Source organism: Rhamphochromis longiceps, linkage group LG14 (genome assembly GCF_057381845.1).
Source record: "Rhamphochromis longiceps isolate RC_006_pf linkage group LG14, R_longiceps_female_GT1.1, whole genome shotgun sequence".
NCBI classification, from domain to species: Eukaryota; Metazoa; Chordata; class Actinopteri; order Cichliformes; family Cichlidae; genus Rhamphochromis; species Rhamphochromis longiceps.
Window position 1 is genome coordinate 27,701,336 of NC_140570.1, and position 13,911 is coordinate 27,715,246.

The 13,911-nt window shown below is 43.4% G+C and overlaps 1 protein-coding gene across 1 annotated transcript; it reads left to right on the top strand.

Annotated features, from left to right (window-relative positions):
• The first annotated feature begins 851 nt into the window (after positions 1 to 851).
• On the top strand, positions 852 to 9,687 carry LOC146654275 (extracellular calcium-sensing receptor-like). Its single transcript, XM_085380081.1, has 6 exons — positions 852 to 933; positions 4,754 to 5,877; positions 6,052 to 6,261; positions 6,388 to 6,663; positions 7,348 to 7,471; positions 7,592 to 9,687. The coding sequence occupies exons 2-6, from the start codon at positions 5,617 to 5,619 to the stop codon at positions 8,500 to 8,502; spliced, it is 1,782 nt and encodes a 593-aa protein (XP_085236207.1). The 5' UTR covers positions 852 to 933; positions 4,754 to 5,616; the 3' UTR covers positions 8,503 to 9,687.
• The last annotated feature ends 4,224 nt before the right edge of the window (positions 9,688 to 13,911 follow it).

The window sequence follows — 13,911 nt, forward strand, 5'->3', positions numbered from 1 at the left end:
ATGGTGGCCCAATATCAGACAGAATTCCACTCTGTAGAGTGGGCAATCATTACGAAGCAGTTGGTTTTATTTTGTGGATTCAAGCTGCTCTTCATATTTTTAGCCACCAGATGTCACCAGAGAAGACTGCGATGAAAAGCTTCGAGTAATGAACCGTTTTTCAATACAAGCTTCAATGCTTCAGAAAGCTTCATTTGGCCATCACTACCTCTATTGCAGCATAACTAAGGGAGGATTCAGGGTCACCTGGTCCAGCCCTAGCTATATGCTTTAGCAAAAAGGGAAGTTTTAAGCCTAATCTTGAAAGTAGAGATAGTGTCTGTCTCCTGAATCAAAGCTGGAAGCTGGTTCCACAGAAGAGGGGCCTGAAAACTGAGGGCTCTCCCTCCCATTCTACTTTTAAATACTCTAGGAACAACAAGTGGGCCTGCAGTGCGAGAGCGAAGTGCTCTAATAGGGTGATATGGTACTACAAGGTCATTAAGATAAGAAGGGGCCTGATTATTTAAGACCTTGTATGTGAGGAGCAGGATTTTGAATTCAATTCTGGACTTAACAGGAAGCCAATGAAGGGAAGCCTAAACAGGAGAAATATGCTCTCTCTTTCTAGTCCCTGTCAGGACTCTTGCTGCAGCATTTTGGATTAGCTGAAGGCTTTTCAGCGAGTTTTAGGACATCCAGATAATAATGAATTACAGTAGTCCAGTCTGGAAGTAATAAATGCATGAACTAGTTGTTCCGCTCTTAATTTATTGCAATATAGGCGCTCTTTGCAATGAGCTAATTTTATTTTGAAATTCGTTTTATTTTGAAAACCAGTTTCAGGAAGTGACAGGATGTCAGCCATGTTTGTTTAGTTCCTAGCGGATCACATGTGGGGAAATTTGATCCAGCGACATCTGCCTTTTGTTTGTGCCATCGACACCACCGTCTGTAAGTTTCATTTGTATTGAATTGTAGGATTGTATTTTATGTATATTTTGTGGAAATATTTGCTGTAGATGAATACTTTAGTAGCTGTGTGCTAACGCTAATGGATGTGTATTGGAATCTAATTTTGTTGTGCTAATGATGCTAGGTTAATTTTAGCTGTTATTTGTATTTCAGTTTTACTCCATGAGGAAATACTCACTAATTAAAAGGAGTTGGACGCTACATCCTGACTTCGCGCAATATTTCAAGTGGAGTTAGGCTACTGCTGAATTGTGTAGCGTACACACACAAGGAGAGCAGGATATTAGTTTTTCAGCCACTCTGAGACAGGGTATTTCTAATTTTAGAGATGTTGCGCAAATAGAAGAAAGCAGTCTTACATATTTGTTTAATATGTGCTTTGAAGGACATATCCTGGTCAAAAATCACTACAGGGTTCCTCACAGCGTTACTGGAGGCCAAGGTAATGCCATCCAGAGTAAGAATCTGGTTAGATACCATATTTCTAAGATTTTCAGGGCTAAGTACAATAACCTCAGTCTTATCTGAATTACCGTATTTTCACGACCATAAGACGCACTGTACTAAAAGGCGCAGTCTCAGTTATGTGTGCCATTACTGTATTTAACACACACATAAGGCGCACTGGATCATAGGGCGCATACAAGTACCGTATGCGTATTTAAAAATAAAGCGGGAGCAAACCTGAGTTCGGTACCTTACTCACATTTCTATTACCGGTAATCGTCATCATCAACAACACACAAGCATACAAGTGTGCGTATTTAAAAATAAAGCAGGAGCAAAACTGAGTTTGGTACTCACATTTTTCTCATCAATCAAACCCATCGAAGTCCTCATCCTCTGTGTCTGAACAGCTGCGCTAAATCTCCATCAAACATGCCAAGTTCACTTTCTTCACTGTCAGAGTCACTTTCCGTGCCGTGCGGCTCCTCGGAAATGATGCCGGCTTTTGCGAAAGCTCGAACAACAGTGCCAGCAGACATGTTAGCCCAAGCATCTACAATCCATTGGCAAATTGTGGCGTAACTCGCCCGGCGCTGCCTTCCACTCTTGGTGAAACTGTGGTCTCCATCGGTCATCCATCGCTCCCAGGCCGCTCGCAGCCTTACTTTGAACGGGCGGTTCACACCGATGCCCAGCGGTTGGAGCTCCTTTGTCAGGCCTCCCGGAATGACAGCAAGCTCACAGTTAATTTGTTTCACTAGTTTTTTCACATCGGCTGTGAGATGGGCACGCATAGAGTCACAGATTAAGAGCGATGGTGATGCGTGGAAAAAAACCACCTGGTCTCCTTACATACACCTCCCTCAGCCATTCTTTCATCATTTCCTCATCCATCCAGCCCTTTTCATTTGCCTTAATGATGATTCCTGCTGGAAACTTCTCTTTAGGCAAAGTCTTTCGCTTAAAAATCACCATAGGCGGCAGTTTCTGTCCATTAGCATGGCAGCCAAGCACAACAGTGAAAGAAGACTTTTCATACCCCGTTGTGCGTATCGCTACCGTGCTGGTCCCCTTCTTCTCCACAGTGTGACTCACCGGGATGTCAAAAGTGAGCGGGACCTCGTCCATGTTAGTGATGTGGCTGGGCTGGATGTTTTTGTCGCCGATGTGTTTGCTGCAGTAGGAGCGGAAGATGGCCAGCTTTTCCTTATAATCCGCTGGAAGTTGCTGCGCTACCGTAGTCCTGGTCCTGATGGAAAAATGGCACCGTTTCATAAAAAGTGAAAGTGAAACTGCTTTTAGCGAATGGTGACCGTCGAAACGCTTCTCCCGCTCGTTCTTTGCTCGATGATCCACCGCTCGAGTCTTTCCTCCAACTCGGCCACACTTCACCCTTTAGCGTTCTCATTGTGTTCTCTACTACGTCCTCATTACAACACACAGGGTGCACTGCGCTATAGGGCGCGCCGTACTTTTTGAAGAAAATCTAAGACTTTTAAGTGCGCCTTATGGTCGTGAAAATACGGTAAGAAGCAGAAAGTTAGCGGCCATCCAGGTCTTTATGTCTTTAAGACATTCCTGCAATTTAACTAATTGGTGTGTGTTATCTGGCTTCATGGATAGATAGAGCTGCGTGTCATCTGCATAGCAGTGAAAATTTATGCTATGTCTTCTAATGATACTGCCTAGGGGAAGCATGTATAATGTAAACAGAATTGGTCCTAGCACTGAACCCTGTGGAACACCATAACTGACCTTAGTGGGTGAAGAGGACTCTCCATTTATATGTACAAATTGGAGTCTACTAGATATATATGATACAAACCACTGCAGTACCTGTAATACCTACAGCATGTTCTAATAGGATATTATGGTCAACAGTATCAAATACTGCACTAAGGTCTAGCAGGACAAGCACAGAGATGAGTCCACTGTCAGAGGCCATAAGAAGATCATTTGTAACCTTCACTAAAGCTTTTTCTGTGCTGTGATGAGCTCTGAAACCTGACTGAAACTCTTCATATAAGCCATTCCTCTGTAGATGATCTGTTAGCTGTTTGACAACTACTCTTTCAAGGATTTTTGATATGAAAGGAAGGTTGGAGATTGGCCTATAATTAGCTAAGACTGCTGGGTCTAGAAATGGCTTCATGAGTAAAGGTTTAACTACTGCCACCTTGAAAGCCTGTGGTACATAGCCGATTATTAGAGATAGGTTGATCATATTTAAGATCGAAGAATTAATTAATGGCAGGACTTCTTTGAGCAGTGTTGTAGGAATGGGGTTTAAAAGACACGTTGATGGTGTCAGGGATCTGTGTGCAGGCGGATGGAGAGGAGGATCCAAATGCGAGACTCTGAGACTGAATTGAAACTGAGAACCTTAGCTTTATTGCTGGTGATAAACGACAACGTGAACTGAACAATGACTCTGAGAACTGAACAATGACACTGAGAACTGAACACACAGGCATAAATCTGAGGGTACGACGCGACACTGAGCACAGGAAAACACAGGGCTAATATACACAGGGTGGTAATCAGCGAATGGGCAACAGGAGGGAGACACAGCTGGGAGAGATCAGGGTTAACGAGACGGGGGGAACCAAGCTGCCCACACTAACATAAGACGCAGACCTTCACAATAAAACAGGAACAAGAAACCATCACACTAAGACACAGACTTGACATTTGAGAGACAGACAGAAAATGACACATGGAACTAGACATATACTAAGCAGACCCAACCGAAGAACAAATCCTAAACACAAACATGAAACTCTAATAATAAACATCATCATCATCATCATTAACACAACAAGAGAACAAGAAAACAATCCCTGATGCAAAATTACACCAAAACATAATAAACTCAAAATACTGGGTCCACCGGAACCAGAACCGTGACAGATGGTTTGGAGGAAGTAATTATTGAAGTTAATTCAGAAAGATCAATTGGAGAAAAAGAGTCTAACTTAAGGTTTACCTGTCAATCACATTCAAATGGGACCACCCGAGTCTAACTTTGTCTTACTGCTCAATGTGTAGATCTCAAGTCACAGATCTACACATTGTGCACTTCTTGTGAGGAACCAATCTCTAATCAAAATGTATTTCAGGCCCCGCCCTTTCACCTTCTTTTTCCCAGATGGGTGGAATCCAAAATTCATCAACACGGCATGTCAATAAAAGGGAATGGCAAAGCAATAAAATGAAATGACTAGGGTCAGAAAATCTGAAAGCTGTCATGAGCTCATTTTTACAAAGTAATTTGTTCTTGTTCGTTTTGCTGTATTCTTATTTTTCTCATACTATACCCTCTTCTCTGTTTCCCTCCTCGTGCCAACTACAGGAGCAATTTAATCTAAACAGAATGCAGAAGAGTGGAGAGGTCATCCTGGGAGGACTGTTTCCAGTCCACTTTTTCTCAAGCATTCCTGACCTGTCTTTTACCTCACAGCCACAGCAACCTACTTGCCATAGGTGAATATGAAAAGGAAACAACAGAAAAAAATAGAGAAACAGGACAAACCTAATGCTAATATAAACATAATTGTAATATCTAATTATATTGTGTTGATTAATAAAGCTCAGCTGTTTTCTAAGTATCCTGATGTATTTTTCAAATCAAAATGTTTTTTGTTAGTTTCTATGTACAAGGATTTAGACAAGCACAAACCATGGCTTTTGCAATTGATGAGATCAACAACAACTCCAACTTGCTACCTAATGTGACTCTGGGATACACCCTTTATGATAATTGCGTTGAACTTGGAATTGGATTCCGTGGAGCATTGTCATTAATCAGTGGTCAAGAGGAACAGATTATATTACACAATACATGTGTTGGAAATCCTCCAGTTGTAGGGATTGTGGGTGATTCTTCCTCTACTCCTTCTATTGCTATCTCCAGCATCTTAGGTTTGTACAGAGTACCTCTGGTAAGTTTTCAGTTTAATATTATTTTTGTTTATATTAACTTAATTGTACATTAAATGTTTAAAACAATGTACAATATACAGTCTGTATCTTTCACAGGTGAGTTATTTTGCCACATGTTCCTGTTTGAGTGACCGTCAAAAGTATCCATCCTTCTTTAGGACGATCCCAAGTGATGCTTTCCAGGTTAAAAATCAATCTGGACAAATACAAAAAGTCAACAGCAGCTGATGAGCAGCACTCATGTTTTAATCTGTTCTCACTTAGGTACGTGCAATGATTCAGATTCTAAAATATTTTGGCTGGACTTGGGCAGGTCTGCTCATCACTGATGATGATTATGGACTTCATGCAGCCAGATCCTTACAATCTGAGCTGAGTGTGTCTGGAGAAGGTTGCCTTGCCTATGTTGAGGTTTTACCCACTGACAAAGACACAGATGAACTCAGAAGGATTGTGGATGTGATGAAGAAATCCACAGCTCATGTTGTCATTGCCTTTGTGTTTGAGACTCACATGATAAACCTTATGGAAGAGGTGCAGTTTTAAAAGAATTTGTTTCTCTAAACTGGTTAATACATGTATTATGTCTTTTATTTGAATGAGTACAGAAAAATAATGGTATAGAATTCGTAGAAGTCAAGCAAGCACTTCAATATCATGATGATGTCAGTCGTTGCTATTTACAATACTGCTTTTTACAATGCACAGATAGAAAGGCAGAATGTAACAGGCCTACAGTGGTTGGCCAGTGAAGGCTGGACAGCAACAGCTGCTGTGCTTCAAACACCTCAGCTCATGCCATATCTGGGTGGTACACTGGGCATCGCTATTCGTCGAGGAGAAATACCAGGGCTCAGGGAATTCCTGTTACAAATACGCCCTGATCTGCTTGACAGTAATAGCTATGGAAAGACAATGGTGAGAGTTCAAAACTTTACTGTATTAGCTGCAAAAATTTAATTTTGTCCTTTTTAAAAACAAAAAACAAACAGCAGGTGCACACAAACACAGCTATTAATAATATATTTCAATCATATATTTCAGGTGAATCAGTTTTGGGAATTCACATTTCAGTGTAGATTTGCTCCAGCTCCACCAGGCTGGCTGGAAGTTGGAGGAGCATTATGCACTGGACAGGAAGATCTAGAAAATGTGAATACTGAGTTCTTGGACATTTCCAACCTCCGGCCTGAGTACAATGTGTACAAAGCTGTTTATGCCCTGGCATATTCCCTTGATGACATTCTGCAATGCAAGCCAGGAAGAGGGCCTTTCAGTGGGCACAGCTGTGGCACTTTGCAATCACTGGAGCCTTGGCAGGTGTGATATTAATTTATACTTCATCTATGAGTAAATCATTGGTTCTATAATTACTTTCAGTACAACAAAATGCACCCTGTCGGATAAAAAAAAACAATTCAATACCATGAAATGAGCTGAAGAGAGCTAAATGGGTTTTTCATATTGAGCGAAAGTAGTGTTTAGTATATTTATATTAGAGCACATTAACTAGTATGCATATTTATTGCACAATTAGTGATATCCATGCTTAATTTAGAATTAGATTTTAATGCATTTAAATATAAAAGTATAATAATTGTTAGATTTAATTTGGTTATTGGATATAGAATGTCACTGTCTGCACTGTGAAATTTATTTCTTGCATACTTATACCTTTAACAGCTTGTTTATTACTTGGAAAGGGTAAACTTCTCCACTCCATTTAGTGATCAACTGTCATTTGATGAAAATGGTGACGTTGTGCCAATTTATGATGTGATGAACTGGTTGTTGCTCCCTGATGGAAGCATTAAAGTTCAGAGTGTGGGTGAGGTTAAGGGGTCAGCTTTCAAAGGTGAAGAACTCATACTTGATGAAAACAAAATCTTCTGGAACTCTATATCAAACAAGGTTAAATATGCTTTTATTTGATCGTTACCTTTTATGACATTTACATTATATAGAATTGCAGCAGGCAATATTTATTTATTTTTTGTCCAACAGCCAGTTCAATCAATATGTAGTGAAAGCTGTCCACTCGGTACCCACATGATAAGAAAGAAGGGGGAACCCAAATGCTGTTTTGACTGCATCCCTTGTTCTGACGGAAAAGTCAGTAATATGAGCAGTAAGTGTATTTTCAGGGATTTTTTTAATCTGTCAGCATGACATGTTGAATTTCATTTTCATTAAATATAGTAGGCATTTAATTATCTTCCCCTTTCATCATCTTTCTCCCTTTTGCCAGACTCCTTGGAATGCACCAGTTGTCCAGAGGATTTTTGGTCAAACCCCCAACGTGACCACTGTGTTCCTAAGAAGACAGAGTTCCTCTCTTACCTTGAGCCTCTGGGTATTTGTTTGACAGCAACCTCATTACTGGGCACATGTATATGTGCTGTTGTTCTAGGGATCTTTATCTACCATCGCAGAACACCCATAGTACGTGCCAACAATTCAGAACTTAGTTTCCAGCTATTGCTGTCACTCAAGTTATGTTTCCTGTGTTCACTGCTGTTCATTGGACGACCCAGGCTGTGGACATGCCAACTCAGACATGCAGTATTTGGGATCAGCTTTGTGCTGTGTGTCTCATGCATTCTAGTAAAAACCATGGTTGTTCTGGCTGTGTTCAAAGCCTCCAAGCCAGGAGGGGGAACCAGTCTGAAGTGGTTTGGTGCTATGCAGCAGAGAGGAACAATTCTGTTTCTTACATCTATTCAAGCAGCCATTTGCACTGCTTGGCTTGTTTCTGCTTCCCCAACTCCACATAAAAACACCCAATACCAAAATGATAAGATTGTTTATGAATGTGTAGTTGGGTCTAGTGTTGGTTTTGCAGTGTTGTTGGGTTATATTGGCATGCTGGCTTTCCTCAGTTTTCTAATTGCATTCCTGGTAAGGAATCTCCCTGAAAGTTTTAATGAGGCCAAGCTCATCACATTCAGCATGCTGATCTTCTGTGCTGTGTGGGTGGCCTTTGTTCCTGTCTATATCAGCTCACCGGGAAATTATGCAGATGCAGTGGAGGTATTTGCCATCTTGGCCTCAAGCTTTGGCCTCTTGATCACATTGTTTGGACCCAAATGTTACATAATCCTGCTGAAACCAGAATTGAACACAAAAAAGGCTGTAATGGGTCATGGCACTGAATCATAAAAATGTTTTCACATAAATGAAAATACATGCATGAAAATAAATACATTTAAATGATTAGATCATGAATATAGAAATAATTTCATTCATACAAGACTGATATTGTTTATACTTGCATATCTTGCCATTCTAACTCTGATATGTATTCAGAAATATATTGACTAGGATTTATAATGCTCTTATATGACTTTGAATTTTCTTGAATTTTATGCAAGATTTTTAGAATTTTAAACTGTATAACCGATACAAAAAACTGAGGGTCACCTTCAGTGAAGGTCACCTTCAGGTCACCTTCAGAACAAAGATGTTTTATTTTTGAGCAATAATTTTGGATTAAAAGCAATCAAGACATTATGCTTTCACTATTACGCATTCATACATTTCATAGAAGCTATTTTCTTTCTTGCTTGACCTGTTTAATCTTGCCTGATTTGTGTTGCGTATTCTTATTGATGGTACTGTGAAGATAGTGGAGGATTTTCTTTTTCACTAGGTGACAGGATGTTTAGAGGTTTCTCCCAACAGTTATTTAAAAGGGCCTCAGTGGAGAATTTAGTGGGGTTTGAAGCTAAAGCATTTTTATTGTTTACTGAGAGCTTTTACCTAACGTGCACAGGGGACCAAAACTCAAGACACACTTTAGGTCGCGGGCCAAACAAGGTAAACATTTTTTGAAAACACTAAAACATGTTTTTTAAACATAAATATAAATAAATATAGACAGGAATATTATTCCAAAATAAATAAACTTTAAAAAAATAAACTTTAACTTTAAATATTTTGCTCTTAACAAAAATATATCCTGTCAAAATTATGCAAGTTAGAAATATGAACATGCTGCCAAAAACCCCAGAAAAAATAAATGAAAGCATTTACAAGGTTCGAGCCGCATGTAGACAGAGCTGGGGCATTGCTTCAGGAATGGAACTAATAAACTGTGCAGCCCATTCAATGTCGTTCTTTGCCTTGAGTGTCCCATTACACTGCAGCTCCATCTGAATCTGCACAGGTGCAGTTTCCACATAAATGGGTTGGAAAGTAGCTCAAGATTCTCTTTTTGTGCTTCAAAATCACCAAAGTGTCATGCGAACTCAGTGCGCAGTGTGCTCAGTTTATTAGGAAAGTGTGCCGACTTGGTTCAACATTACTTGGCAACAGGGAACGTGAGGCAAGTTGCACTGGTGCATTTGTGACAGCTTCACTTGAAATGCCTTCACCGCATCATAGATGCCATGTCCATGACAGATTTCCTTGCTGAGCTCAAAAACTCTTTTGAGAACTTTTCCCCAACTCAGCCAACGGACCTCTGTATGATAAGGAATGTCGGCAAACTCTGAATCTATTTCCCACATAAAAGACTGAAATTGAGGGTGATTTAAATCTTTAGCTCAGATAAAATTTACGGTTTGCGTTACGGGGATTATTACATGCTCCATTTTTGGGACTTTACCACACAGTGTTTCCTGGTGTATGATCAGTGAGTGATATGCTGTTAACTCACTGGTACAGTTCTCCTCCTGCATCTTTACTCGCATCCTGCCGACTAGTCCACTTTTTTTCACCGCACAACACCGGTGCTCCATCTGTTGTAAGTCCAACAAATTTGTCCCAGGGCAGTTTCATGTTTGGCATACGTTTTCAAAAATGTCTTTTCCTGTCGTTGTCCCATGCATCGATTTATTGTCCAATATTTCCACTCCACGGATGAAGATGGCCAGCTGTGCAATGTCCATCATGTCTGTACTTTCATCCACAGCAAGAGAGTATGCAATAAAGTTTTTGCTTCTGTCACACAACTGTGTTCTTAAATCAGTGGCTCTCCAAAAGTTGATTCTGTTCATCTGGACGTAGTGTTTTCAGTGGGAGAAACGTTTCGTCACTCATCTAAGTGTCTTCTACAGTCTCAGCAGACTTCAGGATTTGTCAATCATATAAACAGTACATTTGCATAATAACTGAAACCAGCCCACTGAAGGAACAATGGGCTGGGAGGTCAGTTCCTTAATCATAATTATGCAAATTATCATGACCACTGATCAACAACCACTGATCAAAGCCCACTGATCAATGGCCATGAGTACCATTCACAGAGGGTTGGGGAATGGCTGCAATCACAGCATTGTAAGATAGTGAAAAATGTACCCTTAGGCCCCCTCCTCGATTCAGAGATGGTCTTTCCTTTTTCACGTAAATGACCTCCTTGACTCCGCGCTCAAACCAGCGTTCCTCCCTGTCCAGGATGTGTACATACTCGTCATTGAAAGAGTGTCCACTGGCTTGTAGGTGTAAATATACTGCAGAGTCCTGGCCTGACGAGGTAGCTCTTCTGTGTTGTGCCATCCACTTCGCCAGAGGTTGTTTGGTTTCCCCAATGTATAAGTCCTGGCAATCCTCCTGGCACTTAACAGTGTACACTATGTTACTCTGTTTGTGTCGGGGGACCCGATCCTTGAGGTGGACCAATTTTTGATGCACCGTGTTTTGGGGATTGAAAGCCACAGAGACCCGGTGTTTAGAAATAGTGCATCTCAACTGTTCCGATACTCCTGACACATACGGGATCACTACAGGTTTTCGCTTAGTCACTGATTGTCCTTCTCTCCTGGATTGGCTGGAGCTTTCTTTTGGTACCTTCAGCTGTGGTGGACCCCTAGAGGGCTCCACTCACACCCAGTGTTGAGGAAGTGTGTTGCTGTGTTTTGTGGCGTGATGTGTTCAGTTGATGTGTGGAGAGGAATAAAGAAGGAGGGAGAACTAAGAGCTCTGTGTCGTCCATGCTTACCTCCACATTGGTGACCCCTGACTCGAGCATGCTACGGGCCGAGGATAACGCAGACTCCGTTATGGATGCAACAGTGGCCGCCGGTCCTCCGCCTCCTGCTGCAGCTACGTTTGCTGTGGCGCTAAAACTGCCAGGCTTTTGGCTCCACGATCCCCCGTCGTTGTTCGTGCAGGTGGAGGCTCAGTTTGCCCTTCACAGCATCTTGGCTGATGACACAAAGTATCACCATGTGGTGGCCTCGCTCGACCCACTGGCCACCCATCGCGCGATGACCCTCCTCCGGGACCCACCCGCCCAAAGGGATATACGCCGCCCTTAAATAGCTGCTTCTTTGGCGCTATGCCCTCTCCGACACAGAACGAGTCGAAAGCTCCTCACCCTGTCAGGCTTGGGTGGTGGTACGGCTCTTGAGCTCATGGAGAACATGCTGTCATTGCTCGGGCCGGATGACGGGAGATTCCTCTTCGCCCACCTCTTCCTCCACCAACTGCCGGCTGCCGTGAGAGCTGTCCTCGCCAACTCCCTGCTTCTGGCTGTGAAGGATTATCGCTCCCTGGCTGAAGAAGCGGAATGCATTATTCTGGCTAGCTGCACTTTTGACGTTCACGCCCTAGCTACGGACCTGCCTGGGTTTTAAATGCACCTTAGAACACACATGCATCAACACTACAATGAGCGGGTGGAGGGAGGTTTGGAGTCTTCTCTCACCCCCATTCTCTGCGGCCTGCTGGAGCGGGGGGGCTAGGAGGAGGAGTTGGCCGTCCGACTGCGGTCTGGAGTGTGGGGCCTCCCTGCTGCTGCGGAGTCAGAGCGGTCTGCCTCCCCCCACCGCAGGGAAAAGGGTAACACCACCTGGGTCTGGGTGCAGTTCCCCCCTCCAGGGGCAAGGGTACCTAGACCCGGTTCGTAGAGTACGCTTGGGGAGTGTGATTGTGTGTACAGCGTCTCTTTATGTCTGTCTCCACGTTGGTTGAGTGTGGAGTAAGTGCATATGAGAGCATGAGGGTGGGAATGGATGTTTGTATCTGTGTGTGCCTGTATGTCTGTGTCTATATGTCAGGTTGGGTATCAGACGCCACCTCTCTGGGGACATCTCAGGCCCTCCAAGGTTTGGAGGCCTATCTCCCCCCACCACTTCCCCTGCCAGTGGCGGACTCCCTCAGACATCGGTGCGTTGGTGGTTCTTTGTGTCCGGGGATGGACGTCCAGGTACACACGGCTCACTCCTTGGCGGCCGCTTATTGGGGCCTGGAGCCTTCGGAGGTGGGGTGCCCCCGGCCTCACGGCCTGGGGCTCGGTCACTCAGGCACGGCTGGCTGCCGGCGGAGCTCACGAGCGCGTCACTGCAACTCCCCCTGGCTTCTGCTCCGCGGCTGCTGAGTGAGCCCTCATCTGGGACTCTCCTCAGCTCTTTCTGGGACAGTGGCGCGGCTGCCCCTCTGTTGGTCTTCCTTGGTCTCTTGTGTTCTGGGGGCCTCTGGATGTCTGGAGTTTTGATCTCCTCCATACCTGCTTCATGCCCTGGAGGACGGGGCTGTGGCCCTCCCACACCCTCTAGCAGATCATTACATGAAGGAACCATTTAAAAAAAAACAAGCGCGTCCATGCTCACAGGTGTACACACGGGTGATCACACCCACAAACTACACCCTTTTTGGCTCCTACCTCAAAGCACACTGTGTTCTGTTGATCTTATGTGCTGCACAATAATGTTTAATATTTAGTATTTACTGTCATATTCCCATATATCATTGTGATGTTGTTTATTCTATTACTCTTGTTCTCTTCTGCTTGTTTTCTTTTTTCTTTCTCAGCAGGTGATCCAGGTGATTGATATATGCATTTTTTTTTCTTTTTTTTTCTGCCCATTCTGTTTTTTTTTGTTTTTTGCCCTTCTCCCCCGTCCCTCTTCTCAGCTGTTTCTCTTTCCCTCTTTCTTTCTCCCCTTCTTTCCCCCAGTCAAGTCTGTCCCGTATTCAGTAAGTGAAAATAAAAAAAACAATAAAAGGTGAATCAAATGGACCATTACGGCAAGGCTGGGATGGTCAATTTGGTAAAGTAAATCTGTTGGGCATCTTTCTTTGCCTTTAGACAACAATTCTGATGGCAAAAGAGCCAAACGGGACAGGCAAAAACAAAAAAACAAAAAAACAAAAAAAAGCTACGGACCTGCCGGCAGCCCCGTCCACGCCTCCACCTGCCTCCCCCGGAGCATCTGCCCCTTTGCTGACGGTAGGGATTGCTACACGCCAGCACTGCGGAAAGAGCATCTGTTTCTACCATCAGTGTTTTGGCGCCAGAGCACGTTGCTGCCTGCCGCCTTGCGCTTTCACGGCCCAGGGAAAAGGACCGGCCAGCGTGCCGTAGCAGCGCAACCACTGGCAATACAGAAAGGCTGCTCTTCATAGAGGACACGCTCTGGGAGACGTTTTCTCATGGACTCCGGCTCCCAGAAGAGCCTCCCTCCCCCGACTGCTGCCGACAGGCTAGAAGCGAACTGCGGGCCGCAGCTCATTGCAGCTAATGGCTCTCCCATCACAACGTTTGGGGAAAGGTTGGTGACTGTTTTTTTTCATGGCCGGGATTTCCAGTGGAACTTTGTTGTTGCCACTAGCTCTGTACCTATTTTA